The sequence below is a fragment of the Chiloscyllium plagiosum genome, unplaced genomic scaffold, assembly GCF_037043375.1.
Source record: "Chiloscyllium plagiosum isolate Xiang-an unplaced genomic scaffold, Cpla_swu_hap1 HiC_scaffold_4, whole genome shotgun sequence".
Lineage (NCBI taxonomy): Eukaryota > Metazoa > Chordata > Chondrichthyes > Orectolobiformes > Hemiscylliidae > Chiloscyllium > Chiloscyllium plagiosum.
The window spans coordinates 6,783,062-6,803,302 of NW_028270142.1; the positions used below are offsets into that span (position 1 = coordinate 6,783,062).

The 20,241-nt window shown below is 43.7% G+C and overlaps 1 protein-coding gene and 1 long non-coding RNA gene across 8 annotated transcripts in view; one reads left to right on the plus strand and one right to left on the minus strand.

Annotated features, from left to right (window-relative positions):
• LOC122549443 (uncharacterized) overlaps positions 1-20,241 on the minus strand; it is a 72,701-nt gene that overhangs the window by 19,395 nt on the left and 33,065 nt on the right. For all 3 annotated transcript variants that reach the window (XR_015756893.1, XR_015756892.1, XR_015756891.1), the window contains one exon: positions 286-460. This is a non-coding gene — a long non-coding RNA (uncharacterized LOC122549443). The remainder of the gene's footprint in view (positions 1-285; positions 461-20,241) is intronic.
• dnajc5b (DnaJ (Hsp40) homolog, subfamily C, member 5 beta) overlaps positions 2,814-20,241 on the plus strand; it is a 39,336-nt gene continuing 21,908 nt past the window's right edge. The window contains exons 1-2 of one of the 5 annotated variants that reach the window (XM_087985939.1): positions 2,814-2,843; positions 16,724-16,859. In XM_087985939.1, coding sequence (XP_087842065.1) covers positions 16,753-16,859 — 107 coding nt within the window. In that variant the 5' untranslated portion in view covers positions 2,814-2,843; positions 16,724-16,752. Of the gene's footprint in view, positions 2,945-9,358; positions 9,497-16,131; positions 16,247-16,502; positions 16,621-16,723; positions 16,860-20,241 lie in introns of those variants that run through there. The other 4 variants (XM_087985938.1, XM_087985940.1, XM_043689276.2 and 1 more) reach the window with 4 other exon arrangements.

Sequence of the window (20,241 nt, forward strand, 5' to 3'; positions counted from 1 at the left end):
GTCTGACTGGCTGTGCTTTTCCAGCACCACACTCTTGACTCTGATCTCCAGCAACTGTGGTCCTCCTTTACAGTTACTGCCTGGATAATCCAGTACCATGACAACCACACTTTCACTGCCATGCTTTTTGAATTCATGGAAAGTTAGAAAGTGTCATACAGGAAAGCCATCATTGGGTGACATGCATCCTTGAATATCAATTAGTTGGTCAATGTGTGAAAGACCTGTTGTTGAGTCAACAGGCAAGCTAAAATGTCCTGCCCTTTTCAAAATCGATCCTCTTACTTTTTCAATCATAAACCGGATGAGCACATTTTTTTAAACATCTTGTGTCAGGCTTTCCAGATCCACTGCTTCCATCATGTTTCACACAGCTGGCTTCATTAGCTACATGTCTGCATGAAAATAGTCAGAAGTCACACAACACCAGGCTATAGTTCAACAGGTTTATTTGATGTAACTACAAAAAAATCAAAAATAAAATGACGTTAGAAACAAACCAAATGGCTGGAATAACATGATAGGTATCAGAGTCGAATGATGAAGGTCTAACCAACGTAACAAGTAACTTACTTGATTATTTATAACTATCTCTATGCCTTAATTAATGGGTTCATGGGTCATCCCTTCACTTGCTATTCAGCTGTTGACACTTTACTCAGACCGTTTGACACTTCTGATCACCTGTCAACACTCCACTTACTGTATTTGTACTTATCTATTGACACTCCTAATTACCTGGAATTATCTTGCTATTATCTCTCTTGCTATTATTCTGTGTCTGTGCGTTTCCTTCCATTTCACTTGATGATGAAGGAGCAGTGCTCCAAAAACTTGTGATTTCAAATAAACCTATTGGTGTCATGTGACTTCTGTCTTGGATATAGATGATTTGGAGTTGGGGACCACGTGTAGTATGACAAAGTTTGCAGGTGATACAAAATCAAAGTGTGCAGAGGACTGTGAAACTTTGCAGGGGAACATAGATACTTTAAATGAGTGGACAAAGGTCTGGGCAATAGAATACAATGTTAATAAATGTGAAGTCATCCAATTTGGTAGGGGTAACAGTAAAAAGGACTATTAATTGAATGGTAAAAGGTTGCAGCATGCTGCTATGTAGAGACATCTGGGTGTCCTTGTGCATGAAACACAGAAGGTTGGTCTGCAGGTACAACAGGTAATTAGGAAGGCAAATGGAATTTTGTCCTTCATTGCTAAAGGGATTGAGTTTAAAAACAGGGAGGTTATGTTGCAGCGTACAGGGTGCTGGTGAAGCAGCACCTGGAGTACCACATTCAGTTTTGGTCTTCCTACTTAAGAAAGGATATCCTGGCACTGGAGGGGATGCAGAGGAGGCTGAGGGGTTTGGTTTATGAGGAGAAACTGAGTAGGTTAGGATTATATCCATTGGAATTTAGAAGAATGAGAGTGGATCTTATAAAAACACATCAAATCATGAAGGGAATAAATAAGATAGAAGCAGGGAGGATGTTTCCATTGGCAGATGAAACTAGGACAAGAGGGAAGAGCATCAAAATTAGAGGGAGTAGATTTAGGACTGAACTGAGAGGAACTTCTTCACTCAGAGGGTTATAAATCTATAGAATTCCCTGGTCAGTGAAGCAGTTGATGCTACTTCAGTTAACGTTTTCAAAGCTAAGATTGATTTTTTTTGAATAATGAAGCAATTAAGGGTGACGGTGAGAAAGTGGGTAATTGGAGCAGGGTCCACCAAAAGATCAGCCATGATCTTATTGAATGGTGGAGCAGGCTCGAAGGGCCAGATGGCCTACTCCTGCTCCTAGTTCTTATGTTCTTACGTTCTAATGACTTTGTCCACCCAGTCCAACACTGGCACCTCCACAACCTGCATGAAAATAGAGATAGGTCTTAAAGATTAGTTAGCAATTCCATTCCATAAACAATTTTGGTCCCATCCCTGTTTTTTAAAAACTGGGGCAGTAAGTACACAAAAATTGCCACCAACATGTCAAAATAAACCTGCAAAGCATGTGCCAAAAGTACATTTAAGGATAACAGGTTGACTTAATCATGAGAAGAGAAAACTAAGGCTCGTGACTCAAACTAGGTGCAGGCCTGTGATCCTATGCTGACTTTCTGACCATTCGAAACTAAAAAAGCAAAATAAACTACGTTGTCAGTCTGGGTTTCAGGGAAGAGGGACAGTGAATCTACTATATTCAGCATTAAAAATTGAAAATGTTAACTTTCAAATTTTATCTTTTAAATTTAGAATTATGTACAGATTTTGTTAACTCCACTTTAATAGCTCTAAAATCATACAATAGTCTTAATTTTAGTCACAGATGTAATATGTCACAGCATTTTGTTCAATTAAAGAATATGAATGCAAAATGTATTTTATCAAATTCACTTTGTTTTAAACCTAAAGGAAATCCAGATAGTTATTACTTTAAGGGAACTTTTATTCTTGGCTGCTTCAAACTGATCCAGATTCATGTTATGTACTTTCCCTTGTACTAAAAACAATAGGAAAACCAATGTTAGAATCCTTTTTTTTAAAAAAAATGACCATTTGAACAAATGTACAGGAAAATGTTACATGACCAAATATGTTATCCAGATGGGCTGGAGGAGTAAGAATGTCTACTAGCTATCAGTGGTTGAAATATTATACGACTTCTCAGTCTCATTGGTTTCCAGGTAGACTGGTGACAAATGTTTTATTAATTCTCTCCTAGGTTTTATGATTGGAAGGCCAATCAAATACTCGCTTGAACAAAATAGGGAATACAATCCCACTGACCTGTTTACCTGTGCACCGAGGTCTGAGAGCAGCTGCAGTATCTTCACCACAGGTAGACTCTATACTGACAATGTAGCTTAACTCATTAATTTGGTATTCTATAGCCCTTGTTATAACCGAGGTCTGAGAGCAGCTGCTGTATCTTCACCACAGGTAGACTCTATACTGACAATGTAGCTTAACTCATTAATTTGGTATTCTATAGCCCTTGTTCACAGATCGATGTATGACAGTATTACAAATATAATGTCTGTGTGTAGCTGGAAGATGACACATCATTTAACTAGCTGTTAGTTACAGCTGACTGTGTGGGAGAGTTTGGTTACATCAGCTGGACTGAAGGATGTTTTTAATGTGTAAAGTTCAATTTGGCAACTCAAGTTTACAGATCTAGTGAGCTTTCCCTTGAAATGAAATGTGTGAGAACTTATTTTGTGACTATTGCATGTAGTAATGTTTTCAAACAGATATGATGCTAAAATGGAACAAATTTCAAATACTTTCCTACATCTTTACCTAATCATTGCACCATCTTTGACACAGAATTGCAATGACGAAGTGAATATGCTTTTCATGAGTTGGTTCTTTGATTGAACATTTCCACGTTTTTAAGGATTACATTAGTTCCTTTAATAGCCACAGGTAATTGCATAAGCTCCTATTTGTAAAGACAATTTTATTTCCACCTGCTGACAGAGTAAACAGTAGAAATACAAACACGTAATGTAATACTACAGATCTGTTCCAAGGTGAACTGCTGTTTCATGTGACAAAGTCGTAGGTCACTTACCTCCAACTTTTTTTAATGGACTCCACCTTCTATTTATGATCATGGTACTTTAATTTTAGTTTGTTGAAAGCCCTAATTTAAATTTATGTCTTTTGGGGTTTGTTCTTCCTGCTTAATTTCCCTACATTTAGAACCCTTAGGGTTTCACAAGATCAATTTGATGTGTTATTCAAGTTTCTTTTTTTTTGAGTAAATACCTTTCATTATTTGATAGCTGCTTATTTGCTGAAATAAGGTGCTTTGGTAATCAGTTCAGTCCGTCTTCTGGGTGGAGTTTTGAGGAAGGGTCACTCGACCTGAAAAGTTAACTCTGCATTCTCTGCACAGATGCTGTCAGACCTGCTGAGCTTTTCCAGCAATTTCTGTTGTGCGTTTTTTGGGTGGACTGCATGAATTACATCAACCAGCATTGTTGGATGAAATCACATGAGATTTTTGAATGTGAGCTATACATTTTGTCATGATTTCAAAATATAAATTCTGATGAGAAAAAAGGAAGGGTTTTTAAAATAGACGCATCATTCTGATAAATAAACAGGGGTCCCCAGTTTATGGACGTCTGACCTACAAATGTAGGAATACAGTCCCATACATGATTTCAATTTTTAAAAGACCTGACATATGAACATTTCCTGTACTTACAAATGGCTGCTTTCCATTATCTGCATTCTGTTCCAACTTGCGTACAAATTAACTTGCAGAGTCCAGAACAGAACTTGTTTGCAACCCTGTAGTTAATGGAAGTATTAAATAGAAAGAATCACTGTATAAATCTGCAAAGATCAGAGAAATGGACAGACTTTAAGAACCTGGATAATTGAGAGCCGGAAAGCAGAACACGAGAGAAAGCTAGCTAGTGATAAAGAAACAGATAGGAAGAATTGCTATAAGTATTTGAATAGAAAAGATGTGACTAAAGGTAGTATTGGTCCTCTAGGGTGAATCTGGGGATCTAAAAATGGGAAACAGTGACATGATGAAAGCTTTGATCACATACTTTGTGGCGAAACTTCCCAAAGATAATTGAAGATCAAGAGTGATGGGAAGAGTTGAGCAAACACTATCACCAATGTAAAGGAGCTAGGAAAACCATTAGACCTAAAGGGTGACAGGTCGCCAGGACCAGATGACTTGCATTCTCGGGTCTTAAAAGTTGGAGATGGATTGGTTGCAATATTCCAAAAATCCTATGATTCTGTGAGGGCTGCAGAATATTGGAAATTATCAAATGGAATACATTTATTCAAGAAGGGAGGGATTCAGAAAGCAAGAAACTACAGGTCAATTAGTCTAACATCTGTCACAGGGAATGTGCTGGAATCGATTTTTAAGGAAGTTGTGGCAGGATATCTAGAAGATCATGATATATGCTACATGGTCACCTGCGCAGTCATTAATGGATTGATTTTCATCCTTGAGGTAGTAGTAGGAGTTGGGAAATTTCTTAGCTTGGTGTGCCCATCTTAGAAGAAAGTACCCACCAAGACGGAAGTTTCATTGTAAGGAATAAGGTTTGTGGAGGGGAGACACTGGCTTTTGGTCTTCCCAATGTTTAGTTGGAGGCACTCTCTTGTCATCCAGGATTGGATATTAGAAAGTAGTATGTAAAGTCAGGTACAATGAAGAACAAGAGACCTGGTGGTTCAATGTAACAGTGTGTCATCAGTGTTCATATGGAAACTATGAGAGTCAGAGGACCCAAGCCATTCAGAAAGTAACTGTAGAAAAACACACCCATGTCACAATATGCTTTCTGTAAACTCAATCTCAATCAAAACCCTGCTGCCTGTATCTCCATACATACCATTCCCTGCATTACAAGTACTTGCTGACCTACGCTGGTTCCAGCTTATGAAAAATCTCACCTTTACAATTCTCATTCTTGTTTCCAAATGCTTCCAGGACCTCATCCTCCTGTTTTTACAAACTCTTCCAGTCAGCAATCCCCCATACTCCTCTAATTCATCTCTTCAGAATCTCCCCATTTTATCATTCCACCACTGGGGGCTATGCCATCAGCTGCCAAAACCTTAAGATTTGGAATTTCCTCTCTTTACTTCTTTTTCTTCTTTCAAGAAGCTCTCTAAAACCTTTCTTTGACCAAGATTTGGGTCATCTGCCCTAATGACCTAGCTGAGTGTCAAACTTGTTTAAGATTACTCTTGTGAAATGCCTTGGGATATCTTATTGTGCTAAAGGTGCTATATACATACACAATTTGTTGGTGTAGTAAAAGAAGCCATTTATATAACTTTTTAAAATTTAACCACAAGGATTGGTGCTAGGTCCTCTACTTTTCATCATTTATATTATTGATTTGGATGTGAGCATAAGAGGTATAGTTAGTAAGTTTGAAGATAACACCAAAATTGGAGGTGTAGTGGACAGCGAAGACGGTTACCTCAGATTACAACAGGATCTTGATCAGATGGGCCAATGGGCTAAGCAGTGGCAGATGGAGTTTAATTCAGATAAATGAGAGGTGCTGCATTTTGGGGAAGCAAATCTTAGCAGGACTTATACATATAATGGTAAGGTCCTAGGGAGTGTTGCTCAACAAAGAAACCTTGGAGTGCAGGTTCATAGCTCCTTGAAAGTGGAGTCGCAGGTAGATAGGATAGTGAAGAAGGCGTTTGGTATGCTTTTCTTTATCAGTCAGAGTATTGAGTACAGGAGTTGGGAGGTCATGTTGCGGCTGTACAGGACATTGGTTAGGCCACTGTTGGAATATTGCGTGCAATTCTGGTCTCCTTCCTATCGGAAAGATGTTGTGAAACTTGAAAGGGTTCAGAAAAGATTTACAAGGATGTTGCCAGGGTTGGAGGATTTGAGCTACAGGGAGAGGCTGAACAGGTTGGGGCTGTTTTCCCTAGAGTCAGAGGCTGAGGCGTGACCTTATAGAGGTTTACAAAATTATGAGGGGCATGGATAGGGTAAATAGAGTCTTTTCCCTGGGTTGTGAACACAGCCCAGTCCATCACTTATGTCAACCTTCTATCCATTGATTCCATCTTCCATGCCTTATTAAATGTTGCAATTGTACCAGCCTCCACCACTTCCTCTGGCAGCTCATTCCATACATGTACCACCCACTATGTGAAAAAGTTGCCCGTTATGTCTCTTTTATATCTCTCCCCTCTCACCCGAAATCTATGCCTTCTAGTTCTGGACTCCAATGAAAGACGCAAAACAACATGTGGAAAACAAATCATGTAGTGAGTGGTCATGGGCTGGAATACAATGCCTGAGAGTATCATGGAGACAGATACAATTGAAAAATAAAGTGGATTGTTATTTGAAGAGGAATATTGTGCAGGGTTACAAAGAATGAGTGAGAAAATTGCATTAGAACATAGAACATTAAAGCGCAGTACACGCCCTTTGGCCCTCGATGTTGCGCCGTCCTGTCATACCAATCTGAAGCCCATCTAACCTACACTATTCAATGTACGTCCACATGCTTGTCCAATGATGACTTAAATGTACTTAAAGTTGGCGAATCTACTACTGTTGCAGGCAAAGCATCCCATATCCTTACTACCCTCTGAATAAAGAAACTACCTCTGACATCTGTCCTATATCTATTACCCCTCAATTTAAAGCTATGCCCCCTCGTGCTCACCGTCACCATACTTGGAAAAAGGCTCTCCCTGTCCACCCTATCTAACCCTCTGATTATCTTATATGTCTCTATTAAGTCACCTCTCAACCTTCTTCTCTCTAACGAAAACAGCCTCAAGTCCCTCAGCCTTTCCTCGAAGACCTTCCCTCCATTCCAGGCAACATCTTAGTAAATCTCCTCTGCACCCTTTCCAAAGCTTCCACATCCTTCTTATAATGCAGTGACCAGAACTGTACACAATACTCCAAGTGCGGCCGCACCATTAATTAGTCATAACTAAAACCAGTCCAGATATGGTGGCTGAATTGCCTCCTTCTATGCTGTAAAAATTCATAGATTCTATGAATGAAAATATCTTATCAATGAGACTAGCATCTTGAAATTCAGTTCAATATTTCTGTCACTATCACTGCTTACTACTTTCTTCAGCTGGTTCCAGACAAAAATCCATCTTCCTGAAATACAAGCTGATTTATGTACTTCTATAAAAGCAAAATACTGCGGATGCCGGAAATCTGAAACAAATACAAAGAATGCTGGAGAGACTCACAAGATGTTTTCTGAGTCATACCAGATTCGAAATATTAACCTTTCTCTCTACAGATGGTGCCAGACCTGAGTTTCTCCAGCATTCTCTGTGCTTGTTATGTATTTCTGTGAGTGAGTTTACTGTTTTCTAGTTTGATAACTGGAAATGATGGCTTTTATCTCCAATATATGAAATTTATCAAACGTGTGTAAATCAAAGTAGGAGACAAGGAATTCTTTATAAAAACCAAAGGACTGCAGATGCAGAGACAAAAATAGAAATTACCAGAAAAGCTCAGCAGGTCTGGCAACATCCATGGACAGAAATCAGAGTTAACATTTTGGGCCACGTTACCCTTCTTCAGAACTGACCTACAACATTAAATCTAATTTCTCTCTTCAGATGCTGCCAGCCCGGCTAAGTTTTTCCAGCAATTTCTCTTTTTGTCAAGGATTTCTTTATACCTGAGAAGGTTGACTGGTTTCAGTGCCTTTTGTCAATTTCAGGCTGCCTTCCTTTCTCATGTTGGTTTCACAGCTTGCTAACCTGTGACTGTTGTGACTATTTAAGTCAGTTTTTGTTTACTTTTTTTCAAACATTTTCATCTATGGACGTTCCAGCTATTTGACGCCATACGATATAGGAGCAGAATTAGGCCAGTCAAATCACACAGCCATACTCCTCAACCCCATTTTCCTGGCCTCTTCCCATAACGCTCAATCCCCTTCATGATCATTAAGCTATCTCTCACTGTCTTAAATATGCGCAATGATTTGGTTTCAAAAAAGTCCTGTGGCAATGGGTTCCAAAGATTCAACACCCTTGGGTGACCATATGGTGGTTTATAAAATCATGAGGGGCATGGAAAGGATGAATACCTAAGGAGTTTTTCCAGAGTAGGGGAGTCCAAAATGAGAGGGCATTGGTTTAAGGTGAGAGAGAAAAGATATAAAAAGTGGCCTAACAGGCAACCTTTTCACACAGACAGTAGTGCATGTATGGAATAAGCTACCAATGGAAGTGGTGGAGGCTGGCACAATTACAACATTTAAAAGGCATCTGGATGAGTATATGAATAGGAAGGAGTTAGAGGAAAATGGGCTAAATGCTGGCAAATGGGACTAGATTAATTGAAGATATCTGGTCGACATGGACGAGTTGGACCGAAGGGTCTGTTTCCATGCTGTACAACTCTTATGACTCTGGCTGAAGAAATTCCTCCTCATCTCAGTTATGAAGGGTCATCCCTTCCCTTGAGTCTGTGCTGTCAGGTCCTAGTCTCTCCTCCTAGTGGAAATACCTTCTCCATGTCCACCATATCCAAGTCTCTCAGTATTCTGCAAATTTCAATGAAATTCCACCCCTCCCTCCCATTCTTACCAATTCCAAGTACAGACCCAGGGTCCTTAACTGGTCCTTATAATGATAGCTGGGCAAAAAACCCAAAGAACTGTGGATGCTGGAAATCTGAAACAAAAACAGAAATTGCTGGAAAATCTCAGCAGGTCTGGCAGCATCTGAAGAGAGAAATCAGTTATTTTTTTCAGGTCTAGTGACCCTTCTCTTATTTTATTTCTGTTATTTTATTGGTGGGATGATCAAGATGCCACAGTTAAATGAGCATGGATTTCCTCGATTCTTCATTCATGGAAGATGGTTGTCACTGGCAAGTGTAGCATTTATTGCCCATCCCTATGCCTTTGAACTGTGTGGCTTGTTCAGAGGGTGTGAACAGGCCCTGAAGTCACATGTAGGCCAGACCAGGTAAGCATAGATTTGATTTGTTGAAAAGGCATCCAGTGAACCAGATAGGTTTTTACAACAATCAAGAAAAGTTTTTGCAATTTCCATTTTATTCCAGCATTAATCAAGCATTGTATTCCAGATTTAAATCAAATTTAAATTCCACCACGTGTTGCAGGGTTTAAAACCCATGTCCCTAGAACACTAGCTTGCACTCCTGAATTACTAGTCCAATGGCATGACTGTCTCTCCTCCTTGGAGGTTTGTGGAACTGGAGCAGATTAAAGAGAGAAGGAGGAATAAGGCTGCACATGGATTTGAATTCAACGATAAGAACTTTATTAATGAAAACTGTTGCTTGGCCTAGAGCCAAAAAGCACAAAGTCATAAGTGACAGGAGTTTCCAATAACCTCATGTTTAGAGGGTGGAATGTGGTTAGAAAAAGGAGGTAACAATGGATTTCAGCACAGATTGGAAGAGACGCAGAGAGGTAATATTACAGCAATCAAAATAAGTGATCTCAGTGATGCCTTAGTGATCAATAGATAGCAATGATTTGAACCACTCAGACAAAATAAGATATGCACTTTTTCATGCGTCAAAGAGATTTGAAGTGTCAGCCAACAGATTGAAAGTGTGACACACACAGAATTTCTAAGATCTTTCGTGACAAAGATTGATGCGTTCTTTCTGTTACAAAATGATGGTTGACCCAGATAAATAAATTAATGCACAAGACTGAATTTAATGAAAAAAATCTCGATCTTTCCAGTATATTGTTTGATTTCACAGATAAAACACAGGATTGTATTATTTTCATGTTTAAAAATACAATACCTAATTCATGATGGTTGTATGTCAAGTAATACATACATTTATTGTTTGAGCAATCTTGGCTCATAATTGAAATTGAGTTGAGACCTCTTGTGGCGCAATAATATCTCTGAACAGGTTGATTAGAAAATGAACTAATGGTTCTTGTGGCACAACAGCACAACCTTTGAGCCAGGAATCCTGGGTTCGATTTCCACCCTGCTCCAGAGTGGAACAACATTTCTGAACACATTCATTTGAAAATATTTACCCAGAGGAACTAAAGGCACTTTTGGCACATTGACTGTGTCTGTAGTTCCAGGTTCAAGTTCCTCGCTGGACTGATACGAAAGTATCTTAAAATTCAGTTGAGTTGGGGGGTGGGGGTGAGTTGAGGGGAGTGAGCGGAGGCGCAAATAGGGGTCAGTTAAATTGTTAGTGTGATGAATTGATGGGGGGAGTAGGAAGAGTTGAGAGTTATGGAGGTGGGGAGATGAGTTAAATTGTTAGTGGGGTGAGTTGGGGTGATGAGGCAACGGAGTAGGGAGATTTGGGGTTCAGGAGATGGATTTGTGGGGTCTTAGCGGGGGAGAAGAGTTTTCGGGGTGAGTGGGGGTTGTGGAAGGTGAGTCAATTGGGGGGGGGGGGTGGGGAGAGTTCAGGTTTGGAGGTTGGGGGTGAGTTATGGGGTGTGGGAGGAGAGTCAAGTTGTGGGGTTGTGGGGAGTGAGTTGTGGCTGTGAGTTGGGAGTGGGGAGGGAACCGAGATGGCGGGAGAAAGCAAAAGGATTTTGGTGGTGCTTGGACAGCAAATTGCGACGGAAAGAATGAGTTGGGGTGGGGAGAGTGAGTTAGGGGTGGGGGGGATGGAGCAGTGAGTTGGGATGGGGGAAATGGGGCAGTGAGGTGGGGGTTGGGTAATGGGGAGTGTGTGTTATAGAACATAGAACATAGAAGAATACAGCGCAGTACAGGCCCTTCGGCCCTCGATGTTGCACCGATCCAAGCCCATCTAACCTACACTAGCCCACTATCCTCCATATGCCTATCCAATGCCCGCTTAAATGCCCATAATGAGGGAGAGTCCACCACTGCTACTGGCAGGGCATTCCACAAACTCACGACTCGCTGAGTAAAGAACCTACCCCTAACATCTGTCCTATACCTACCCCCCCTTAATTTAAAGCTATGCCCCCTTGTAATAGCTGACTCCATACGTGGCAAAAGATTCTCACTGTCGACCCTATCTAAACCCCTAATCATCTTGTATACCTCTATCAAGTCACCCCTAAACCTTCTTTTCTCCAATGAAAACAACCCCAAGTGCCTCAGCCTTTCCTCATACAATCTTTCTACCATACCAGGCAACATCCTGGTAAACCGCCTCTGCACCCGTTCCAGTGCCTCCACATCCTTCCTATAGTATGGCGACCAAAACTGCACACAATACTCCAGATGCGGCCGCACCAGAGTCTTATACAACTGCAACATGACCTCAGGACTCCGGAACTCAATTCCTCTACCAATAAAAGCCAGTACGCCATATGCCTTCTTCACCGCACTATTTACCTGGGTGGCAACTTTCAAAGATCTGTGTACATGGACACCAAGATCCCTCTGCTCATCCACACTACCAAGTATCCGACCATTAGCCCAGTACCCCATCTTTTTGTTACTCTTACCAAAGTGAATCACCTCACACTTAGCTACATTGAACTCCATTTGCCACCTTTCTGCCCAGTTCTGCAGCTTATCTATATCCCGCTGTAACCTGCCACGTCCTTCCTCACTGTCTACAACTCCTCCGACTTTCGTATCATCTGCAAACTTGCTCGCCCAACCTTCTAACCCCTCCTCCAGGTCATTTATAAAAATGACAAACAGCAATGGTCCCAAAACAGATCCTTGCGGAACACCGCTAGTGACGGCACTCCAAGATGAACCTTTGCCATCAACTACTACCCTCTGTCTTCTTCCAGCCAGCCAACTCCTAATCCAAACCTCCAACTCACCCTCAATGCCATACCTCCGTATTTTTTGAAGTAGCCTACCATGGGGAACCTTATCAAACGCCTTACTAAAATCCATATACACCACATCTACCGCTTTCCCCTCGTCCACCTCCTTAGTCACCTTCTCAAAGAATTCAATAAGGTTTGTGAGGCACGACCTGCCCTTCACAAAACCATGCTGACTATCCTTGATCACATTATTCCTATCCAGATGTTCATAAATCCTATCCCTTACAATTCTCTCTAAGACTTTGCCCACAACAGAAGTGAGACTCACCGGCCTATAGTTACTAGGGTTATCCCTACTCCCCTTTTTGAACAAGGGAACCACATTTGCTAGCCTCCAATCTTCCGGCACTACTCCTGTAGACAACGAGGACATAAAAATCAAGGCCAATGGCTCTGCAATCTCCTCCCTTGCTTCCCAGAAAATCCTAGGATAAATGCCATCAGGCCCAGGTGACTTATCTATTTTCACCCTTTCCAGAATTTCCAACACCTCTTCTCTACATACCTCAAAGCCATCCATTCTACTTAATTGTGACTCAGTATTCACATTGACAATAATGTCCTGTTCCTGAGTGAATACTGACGAAAAGTATTCATTCAGTGTCTCCCCAATCTCTTCAGCCTCCACACACAACTTCCCACTACTATCCTTGACTGGACCTATTCCTACCCTAGTCATTCTTTTATTCCTGGCATACCTATAGAAAGCCTTAGGATTTTCCCTAATCCTACCAACTAAGGACCTTTCATGTCCCCTCCTTGCTGCTCTTAGCTCTCTCTTCAGGTCCTTCCTGGCTTCCTTATAACTCTCAATAGCCCCAATTGAACCTTCACGCCTCATCTTTACATAGGCCGCCCTCTTCCATTTAACAAGGGATTCCAATTCCTTATTAAACCACGGCTCCCTCACACGACCCTTTCCTCCCTGCCTGACGGGTACATACTTATCAAGGACACTCAATAGTTGCTCCTTGAACAAGGTCCACATATCAATTACGCCCTTGCCTTGAAGCTTACTTTTCCAAGCCACACATCCTAAGTCATGCCTCACTGCATCATAATTTCCCTGCCCCCAGCTATAACTCTTGCCCTGTAGTGCACACTTATCCCTCTCCATCACTAGAGTAAAAGTCACCGAATTGTGGTCACTGTCCCCAAAATGCTCACCTACCTCTAATTCTAGCACCTGGCCTGGTTCATTACCCAGAACCAAATCCAGTATGGCCTCACCTCTTGTTGGCCTATCTACATATTGTGTCAGGAAACCCTCCTGCACACATTGGACAAACACTGACCCATCTAACGAACTTGAGCTATAGCTTTCCCAATCAATATCAGGAAAGTTAAAGTCCCCCATAACAACCACCCTATTACTTTCACTCTTCTCTTGAATCATCCTCGCAATCCTTTCTTCTACGTTTCTAGGACTATTAGGAGGCCTGTAAAAAACTCCTAACAGGGTGAGCTCACCTTTCCTATTCCTAACCTCAGCCCAAACTACCTCAGATGGCGAGTCTTCATCCATCGTCCTTTCCACAGCTGTAATACTATCTTTGACAAGCAATGCCACTCCTCCCCCTCTTTTACCCCCACCTCTGACCCTACTAAAACATTTAAACCCTGGGACCTGCAACAGCCAATCCTGTCCCTGTTCTACCCATGTCTCCATAATAGCCACAACATCGAAGTCCCAGGTACCAACCCACGCTGCAAGTTCACCTACCTTATTTTGTATACTTCTTGCATTGAAGTATACACACTTCAAGCCACTTTCCTGTTTATAGGCATCCTCCTTTGAAATTGATGCCATGTTCCTAACCTCCCTACACTCCAGGTCCTGCACCCTAAAGCTACAGTCTGGGTTCCCATGCCCCTGCAGAGTTAGTTTAAACCCCCCCCAAGAGCACTAGCAAACCTCCCACCAAGGATACTGGTGCCCCTCAGGTTCAGGTGCAGACCATCCTGTTTATAGAGGTCCCACCTTCCCCAGAAAGAACCCCAGTTATCCAAATACTGGAATCCCTCCCTCCTGCACCATCCCTGTAGCCACGCATTTAACTGTTCTCTCTCCCTATTCCTCGACTCTCTATCACGTGGCACGGGTAACAAACCAGAGACAACAACTCTGTTCGTTCTAACTTTGAGCTTCCAACCTAGCTCCCTGAAAGCCTGCCTAACATCCTCAGCGCTCCTCCTACCTATGTCATTGGTGCCAATGTGGACCACGACTTCGGGCTGCTCCCCCTCCCCCTTAAGGACCCGGAAAACACGATCAGAGACATCACGTACCCTTGCACCTGGGAGGCAACATACCAAACGTGAGTCTCTCTCGTTCCCACAAAACCGCCTGGGGGTGGGGGCATGGGTAGAGTGAATTGGGAGTGGGGGGAATGGGGAGAGTGAGTCGGGGTGAGGGGAATGGGGAGAGTGAGTAGGGGTGGGTGGGGGAAATGGGGCAGTGAGTCGGGGTGGGTGGGGGGAATGGGGCAGTGAGTCGGGGTGGGTGGGGGGGAATGGGGCAGTGAGTCGGGGTGGGTGGGGGGGAATGGGGCAGTGAGTCGGGGTGGGTGGGGGGGGAATGGGGCAGTGAGTCGGGGTGGGTGGGGGGGGAATGGGGCAGTGAGTCGGGGTGGGTGGGGGGGGAATGGGGCAGTGAGTCGCAGTGAGTCGGGGTGGGTAGGGGGGAATGGGGCAGAGAGTCGGGGTGGGTGGGGGGGAATGGGGCAGAGAGTCGGGGTGGGTGGGGGGGAATGGGGCAGAGAGTCGGGGTGGGTGGGGGGGAATGGGGCAGAGAGTCGGGGTGGGTGGGGGGGAATGGGGCAGAGAGTCGGGGTGGGTGGGGGGGAATGGGGCAGTGAGTCAGGGTTTGTGGAGGGGAATGGGGCAGTGAGTTGGGGGTGGGGGTGTTGTTGGGTTGGGGGATTGGGGCAGTGAGTTGGGGGTGGGGGGAATGGGGCAGTGAATTGGGGGTGGGGGTTGGGGCAGTGAGTCAGGGTGGGGGGAATGGGGCAGAGTCTGGGTGGGGGGAATGGGGCAGTGAGTTGTGGGCGGGGGAATGAGGCAGTGAGTCGGGGGTGGGGGGGAATGAGGCAATGAGTCGGGGGTGGGGGGGAATGGGGCAGTGAGTTGTGGGTGGGGGAATGGGGCAGTGAGTTGTGGGTGGGGGGAATGGGGCAGTGAGTTGTGGGTGGGGGGAATGGGGCAGTGAGTTGTGGGTGGGGGGAATGGGGCAGTGTCGGGCTGGGGGGAATGGGGCAGTGAGTTGTGGGTGGGGGGAATGGGGCAGTGAGTTGTGGGTGGGGGGAATGGGGCAGTGAGTTGTGGGTGGGGGGAATGGGGCAGTGAGTTGTTGGTGGGGGGAATGGGGCAGTGAGTTGTGGGTGGGGGGAATGGGGCAGTGTCGGGCTGGGGGGAATGGGGCAGTGAGTTGTGGGTGGGGGGAATGGGGCAGTGAGTTGTGGGTGGGGGGAATGGGGCAGTGTCGGGCTGGGGGGAATGGGGCAGTGAGTTGTGGGTGGGCGGAATGGGGCAGTGAGTTGTTGGTGGGGGGAATGGGGCAGTGAGTTGTGGGTGGGGGGAATGGGGCAGTGTCGGGCTGGGGGGAATGGGGCAGTGAGTTGTGGGTGGGGGTGTTGTTGGGGTGGGGGGTTTGGGGGTGAGAAGTGTTGGGGTGGGGGGTGAGTTATGGAGTCGGGATCACGGGTGAATTGAGTTTTGGGGGTGGGCACTTCCACCTTCTTCCTCGCCCCGGGCCCTGCAGCGGGTCTCACCCTCCGTCCCCTCACCGCAGGCTCAGGGGGTTTGGGGCCTACATTTTCTGGAGCCCTCGCTCCCCCTCCCCCCGGGGAGCCTGGGGCCGGGCCGGCGGGAAGTCCCAGGGGCCGGAGCCTCCTCCCGCCCACACACACAGGGTCTCTCCCGGCTCCTGTCAATGACAGTAATGAAAACATTTGTCTTTTTAACGATTTATTTACCTCAGGGTGTTGAGGAATTCCAGGCGGACACTGTCTTTCTCTGTCTCTGGGCCGTTTGAAGGGGATGTCCACCGCGCGCTCTGGTTAAAGGGGACAGTTTCCATCCAGAACATTCCTACCCCCCAGGGCCTAGTAACTACTGCTTCATCCTTCACAAACATTAAAAAAAACAAACATATTAACTTTAACAAGCTCTGTACTTATGGGTGTTCATATTTTGTGGGAACCAATCTGCTAATTGAGGTCATGTTTACAATTCACAGTGACATAATTCTGTTAAACTGATATGTGAAAACTTCCCACTTGTCATTATTGCAGCCAGACAAGTATTGGATCTGTTGGTATCTTTGTTTAAACTGTTAAATACATCGTTCTGTTTTATTTCTGTCAGATCACAGTTCCATGGAATTGGCCTCACGAATTTAATTATTGTTTTTCAGAATTCTGGTAAAGGCAGACTTAAATTAAAATGGCTGAACAAAGACAACGTGCACTTTCTACATCTGGGGAAGCACTTTATCAAATTCTAGGCCTCGAGAAAGGAGCTTCGCATGAAGAGATAAAAAAATCTTATAGGTATGTAGAGCGGTTCACCAAATTCCTCATCCAAGTCTTGTATACAGGGAACTAAGGTTTGGGTCAATGGTATCTTTCATCAGATATAATATAAATAGATTAAAATAAAACCTCTTTTATAGGTGTACAAGATGTATCAGATCAGATGGATGAAAAAACAATAAATAGTGGTTATGTGTTCAATTGCATGATCAGAAAACTACTTGGAGCAGTAGCATATTGCATATAAAGTTTATGATGTGGAGGTGCAAGAGTTGAACTGGGGTTGACAAGATCAGACTTCACATGATACCTGGTTATGGTCCAACATTCATTTGAAAGCTTGTGATTTCATATAACCTATTGGACCATAACCTGGTGTCATGTGACTTCTGACTTTGCAGTTTGGAGTTTTGGTTAGGGTCAGTATATGCTGGCAAAAATCAACATAAACATCACTTTCCTGCTTCTCAATGCTATGCTCTTGTCCAGTGATGCTTGTATCTAGGTCTAGCTGAAACACCGACCACTCACTGTTGCTAGTATTTGTCTCTAGGGAACTATAGCGTACAAAGACAACTCCTCATCTTTGGTGCTAACAGCAATTTGGACGGGGACTCTGGTCTGATGTGTTAATAGTCAGATTCAGTTACAAGAGCATAAGAACTAGGAGCAGGAGTTGATGACGAATCTGGGTGGAAGGGTGACCTGTGAGGAGGATGCAGAGATGTTGCAGGCTGATTTGGATAGGAGTGGGCAAATGCATGGCAGCTACAGTGTAATATGGATAAATGTAAGATTGTCCACTTTGGCAGCAAAAATAGGAAGACAGATTATTATCTAACCAGATGTAAGTTGAGAGAGAAGAATGTTCAACGAAACCTGGGCATGTTCATGCACCTGTCGCTGAAAGTAAGTATGCAGGTGCAGCAAGCTGTGAAGAAGGTGAACTCTATGTTGGCTTTCGTAGCAAGAGAATTCAAGTACAGGAATAAGAATGGTTATACAGGGCATTGGTGAGATTGCACCTGGAGTATTGTGTGCAGTTTTGTGTGAAAAATAGTCTTGCTGTAGAGGGAGTGCACCAAAGGTTTACCAAATCGATTCTTGGGATGGCAGCATTGACATATGAAGAGAGATTGAGTCAGTTAGGATTACATTCACTGGAGTTTAAAAGAATGAGAGGATCTCATAGAAATGTATGAAATTCTAACAGGACTAGATAAGTTAGAGGCAGGATGGATGCTTCCAATGGTGGGGAGTCCAAAACGAGGGGTCATAGTTTAACAATGAGGGGTAAATCGTTTGGATCTGAGATGAGGAAAAATCTCTTCACCTAGAGACACCATAAACTCAATTTCCTACCCACACTGCCCTATCAATTTCCTCATTCTCACCTACTACTAAGTTAATAACAACATTTCTTCCTCTCTCCGTCAATTCAACTAGACATCTTCCCCTCCAAATCAGCTAAGCACTTCATACATTCGTCCAATTCAATTCGACATTACCTCTTCACATCAGAGTTCATGCTAACACTGCCACCTTCCTCAGTTCATTCTTAAACTTGCCCACTTTGAGGATCTGAAATCTGAATACAGACTGAAGTAACTAGTTGTGGTCAGAAACAACCATCTAATACATGCTCTTGCTAACATAGGCAGCAATAAAATGGCTTTTTGATGCAAATAACATAACAAAGTGGCTTCTTGGCTGCGAATTGACAATTCTGCTTAAAGCTGTTTTCCTGAACTAACCATAGTGTGCCTCAATAAAGATTAGCGGACAATGCTTCCCTTATAGTATAGAACTAACTAGACTAGATAAGATTCGGAGATGCCAGTGTTGGACTGGGGTGTTACAAAGTTAAAAATCACACAACACCAGGTTATAGTCCAACAGGTTTAATTGGAAGCACACTAGCTTTCGGAGCAACGCTCCTTCATCAGGTGACTCAATCACCTGATGAAGGAGCGTCGCTCCGAAAGCTAGTGTGCTTCCAATTAAACCTGTTGGACTATAACCTGGTGTTGTGTGATTTTAGACTAGATAAGACATTACTAGCCATTCTAACTGACCTTGCAAGAGCAGGTGCAAAGAATAGTTTCACAGATAGGGGTATTTCAATGTGGAAAGTAAGGTTGGATCCCAGGAAATAACTTTGGGCTGTCAATAAAGTCATTTTAGTAAAATTGATTGGTAATTGTCTAAATGTGCTCTGGAATGATGCCCTTTACTTCCCTCAAAAGGTGTATAAAAATGTCTTTGTCTTAAGCCATTTGTCTTAAGCAGTTTCTCCTAGGACACAGAAGTGATTCACCTCTGTGTTATTGGACAACCTGTGCCCAGCTGAGATTGAATGAAGTGTGAAATCTTCTAGAACCAGACCGAATTGCTAGTGTTTATGACCCATTGCAGGAAAGAGAGAGACCATTCCCCCCCCACCGGGGGTCCAGATCGTCAACTTCATTCTGTTAATGTTGACATTTCCCTTTCTCCCTTTGCCAAAATGCTACTCCAAGTTTCTCTCACCTGTGCATCTTTCCTGTTCTCTTCATTACCATTAATGTTTTTTCTTTATTTGATTTTTTTACATCCAGCAGTGCTCTTACACACAACTGAACATTATTCCCCCATCACCAATTCACCCATAGCATTTTTTTCATCTATTACCCATCACCAGTAAATCACCCGTGCTTCACAACTGATTAATTCACATGCACAGCCCATTAAAGGCAATGCCTTATGACCGTTAATTTATCTCATCTTCACTTCCGTGTCATTGCCCTCTACTTTTCCATTTTAATAACCAGTTAAGATCCTCAATGAGTGGCAAGTTGAGAAGGCAGTCCATTGTCTTTAGATTTTAGATTACATGTGTGGAAACAGGCCCTTCGGCCCAACAAGTCCACACCGACCCGCCGAAGCGCAACCCACCCATACCCCTACATTTACCCCTTACCTAACACTGCAGGCAATTTAGCATGGCCAGTTCACCTGACCTGCACATCTTTGTGACTGTGGGAGGAAACTGGAGCACCCGGAGGAAACCCACACAGACACGGGGAGAATGTGCAAACTCCACACAGTCAGTCGCCTGAAGCGGGAATTGACCCCGGGTCTCTGGCGCTGTGAGGCAGCAGTGCTAACCACTGTGCCACTGTGCCGCCCTTTACGGGAGTCCTCCTACTTTCCATCGGGGACTTGGGGTAGAGGATGCTGTACGCAAGAGAATCATGTAACTGCAGATTGCGGCATTTCACGGGCTCCCAAGCCAACTGTTTACTTTAGGGTGCCGTGGAGTCCGTGGGTCATGTTTATGTTGGTTGTGAGCATTTGCCCAACCTTTTTGGTTCTTTGAGAAACCTTTTGTTGTCTTTCTGATTGCACTTCCGTCCTGTCC